This window comes from Telmatherina bonti, assembly GCF_933228915.1.
Source record: "Telmatherina bonti genome assembly, chromosome: 24".
Classification (NCBI taxonomy): Eukaryota; Metazoa; Chordata; class Actinopteri; order Atheriniformes; family Telmatherinidae; genus Telmatherina; species Telmatherina bonti.
The window spans coordinates 18,597,954-18,601,031 of record NC_136633.1 but is presented as its reverse complement, the minus strand read 5'-3'; the positions used below and the strand labels follow the sequence as shown (position 1 = coordinate 18,601,031).

The 3,078-nt window shown below is 46.1% G+C and overlaps 1 protein-coding gene across 1 annotated transcript; it reads right to left on the bottom strand.

Moving 5' to 3' along the window:
- Positions 1-1,469: 1,469 nt before the first annotated feature.
- LOC306774117 (uncharacterized protein F54H12.2-like) lies at positions 1,470-2,393 on the bottom strand (the record flags this gene model as incomplete). The annotated part of the gene is made up of 1 exon (XM_079264100.1): positions 1,470-2,393. One exon carries the CDS (start codon positions 2,391-2,393, stop codon positions 1,470-1,472), a length of 924 nt encoding a protein of 307 aa, XP_079120226.1.
- Positions 2,394-3,078: the final 685 nt, after the last annotated feature.

The window sequence follows — 3,078 nt, the reverse complement described above, 5'->3', positions numbered from 1 at the left end:
CATTAAAAACTTGCCCCCGCGCGACCGCCGAAATGCTGAGTACATTATGAAGAAATTAAGCGAAAGTGGTGGAAGCTGGACTGTGAGAGGGGAATTTATTCACCGGGGAAAAATAATAAAAGGTTCGTACATGATCGACTTACTGAAAAACCTGACTCAGTCTTTTTAAAAAAAAAAATCTCAAAGTCAACGGCCGAGAGGCTGGATGGATTTTCTAAACAGTTTGCGAGAGATTAACGTTCCTGTATCCACCATGACAAATCCTGACGCGCGCGAGCAGTACCGCTTTCTTCTCCAGAAAGATGAAGATTTACCGGAAGCGGTAAACGCAGGTTGGGAAGCAGGGAAGAAGCAGAAGAAGACTAGAAAATTAACTTTATCCCCGCGCTGGGTTACGCCGGAGCAGAAAGAAAGCGGACAAGTTTCCACAAGACTGCGGAAAATTCGTAAGCCGCCTGCTTGGATAAACTTTTCCTCGTGAAAACAGAAAAAAAAAACCCAGAACGATTTGTTTTGTCTTTCTCAATAAAATCTTTATTCATCACATTTTTTTTGCGTCATACTTTTTCATACACACTGAATTAACAAAGTCGGTAACAATCTTTAAACATTTGTAAAGAGCAAGTCCCGTAATTAAAACATTGTGACCGTTGATTTCCGATACAGCGTTGATACTGCTTTACAAAGTTAGTTACCTCCAGGTCATTTTTTAACACGTGGTCGGTATACAAAGATAAAACTTGTTTATAAGAGAATCCCCAGGCACGGTGACAGAGATAATAAACGCAGTGTTGTCCGCAGGCTGTAGACAGAGGATGCTGAAGCTGTAGAGTGTGATAAGATATCTGATGTGAGCGGTCTTCCAAAAACTGCAGAATGCTGGCTGGGTAGTGAAAAAATGTGGGACTGAAACCATAAGAGTCAAAAAAAGTCGACGTTCCATCCGCCTCCAGGGTAAGACTAAGCCAGTGCTCTCCGGGTTTATGCGAAGGATGCGTGTTGACTATAAAATAGCAGGGTGGCTGAAGCTCGCTACTCAACGAATGTAATTGGTCGGAGGCCCACACGCCGCAAAATAAATTTTTCCCCAGCACGCGCTGTAAAAGACTCTCCAGCTGATGGTTATTCATTCTGTTTTTGTTTTTTCAGTTTTAATAATAATCCACCAGCACCTGTCTTTTTGAGTTGATCTCCAGAATAGAGTCGTAGCAGGCGTACACAATCAAAGTCGTCGTGTGCGGAAGAGGCACCCTGAATCTCATTTCCAGCCTCAGACTACCGCTGGAGATGGGTGACAGGGCGTCGCTGTCCTCGGTGGCGTTCAGATTAAAGACAAACAATGAGTAGCCCTGATTAAATTCAGTTCGGTCGATGCTCAGCGGTAAATCTTTAAGATGTCTCCCCGTGGCTATAAACATGTTGTAGAACTCCCTAACCGAGATTCCCTGGTTGAATTGAGGCTGGAAGGCCTAGGCGGGAACCTGTCGGCCGTCCTGGCATAAGGCTAAATATTCCACGTCGTTATGGATGAAATTAAACGGGGAAAGATCTCTTCTTCCTGTGAATGCCTCGTGGTGTACCATCCCCAGCACCACGTATTTTGGCACGGCCCCCAGAAACAGATTCTCCTGGTTAGAAATTCTGGAATTTTCCGGAATAGAATAAGTTTTCACCGTAACTCTCTGGATGGGGTAGAGGGCGTGACCTTTCAGTAAGGCCGCAGAATGACCTAGCCGCACAGCGGGGGAAACGGCTACTTTTTTGACAAACAGGGAGGCCCCCAAGATTTTCAGACGGAAAGTGGAGTCCCTGGCTGCTGTGAGACAGAAATGGTCGCTGGCTCTGGTCAATTTTATCCTCAAATCCACCGAGTTCAAAAGCAGTCTTTCGCAGAAAAATATGTCTCCGTGGAGGGCCCCAAGCAGATGCAGCTTGCTGGAATTCGCTGTGAGGGCCGCTCTCTGATTTAAACCCCTGTTTGGTCCGTTATTTGTGACGATGGAGTCAATAGCCCCGGCTGTATCTTTCATGAAAAGCCCCGCTGAAAATTGACTCTTGAGCGTGTCCTCTGAGAAGTTCAGCAAAGTTTCAATCATGGAGCGGTAAGGATGCGTTGCGCTGCTCTGCGAAATCAGTCTATCCCCGAGGATGACGTCGCATTGGCTGAAGATCGTATTCAGAGCGTAATTGATGAGCCCCACCTGAGCGTCGTCGGCCAGAACGGTGTGATCCGCGTTAGTAATCCGAAGCCGTAGATGAAGTAAAGTGTCATTTAAATCCAAATATTTCTCCCCATCACCGGGAATAAAAAACTCAATAGGACCGCCGTCTGTAATGGCTGAAAGAGGAGAAATTTCAGTGTAGGTTTTATCCTCTATAGACAGCTGCGTCATCGGGGCCGAAAATAAATCTAATTCAGAAAGAGTGCACTCCGACGATTTCTGATGTAAAAGAGCCATGACTACGTGAAAAATTATTTATTTATTTTTTTAAAATATGTCCGCGCTCCGAGCGACCTTCCTCTCTCGGGCTCTGCCGGCAGCGACTGATTTTCTCCTGGTGGGAGCTTTGCGTTTTTTAGCGGTGCGCAAACGCTCACCCGGAGGACGTCTCTTCGGTCTGCGCGAGAGGACCATGATCCCTCCTGATCCCTCCTGATTAGCGGGATTCATAATTTTCCCCATTGTGTGGCTCACCACGTCGCTAGCTATGTTCTTTGCCGCTGATTTTAGATGAGGCTTGGCTATGGCGAAACCTTTTTTAAACAGAGGGGTAACGAAACGGAACAGTTTGGAAAAAATGGATCCTACTCCGCGGCCGTACATCACCGGCGCTCCGTAAAAACCGGGTAGGGATCCCCCTACTTGACCCTCATAATAATTTACGAAACGATGAGGATCTTGTCTCAGAGCCATCTTTATTTATTTGACGCAGCCGGTTTAAAGTGCAGCTTCACTCTGCTCTTTCCGTACACAAAGTTTACGGGTCTGTCGCGGTCAGTTTTTATTTCTATCCGTATGCTTTTCACGTAACTTTTTGACACGCGAGCGTAATGCACTGTATTATATCTAATGCTCA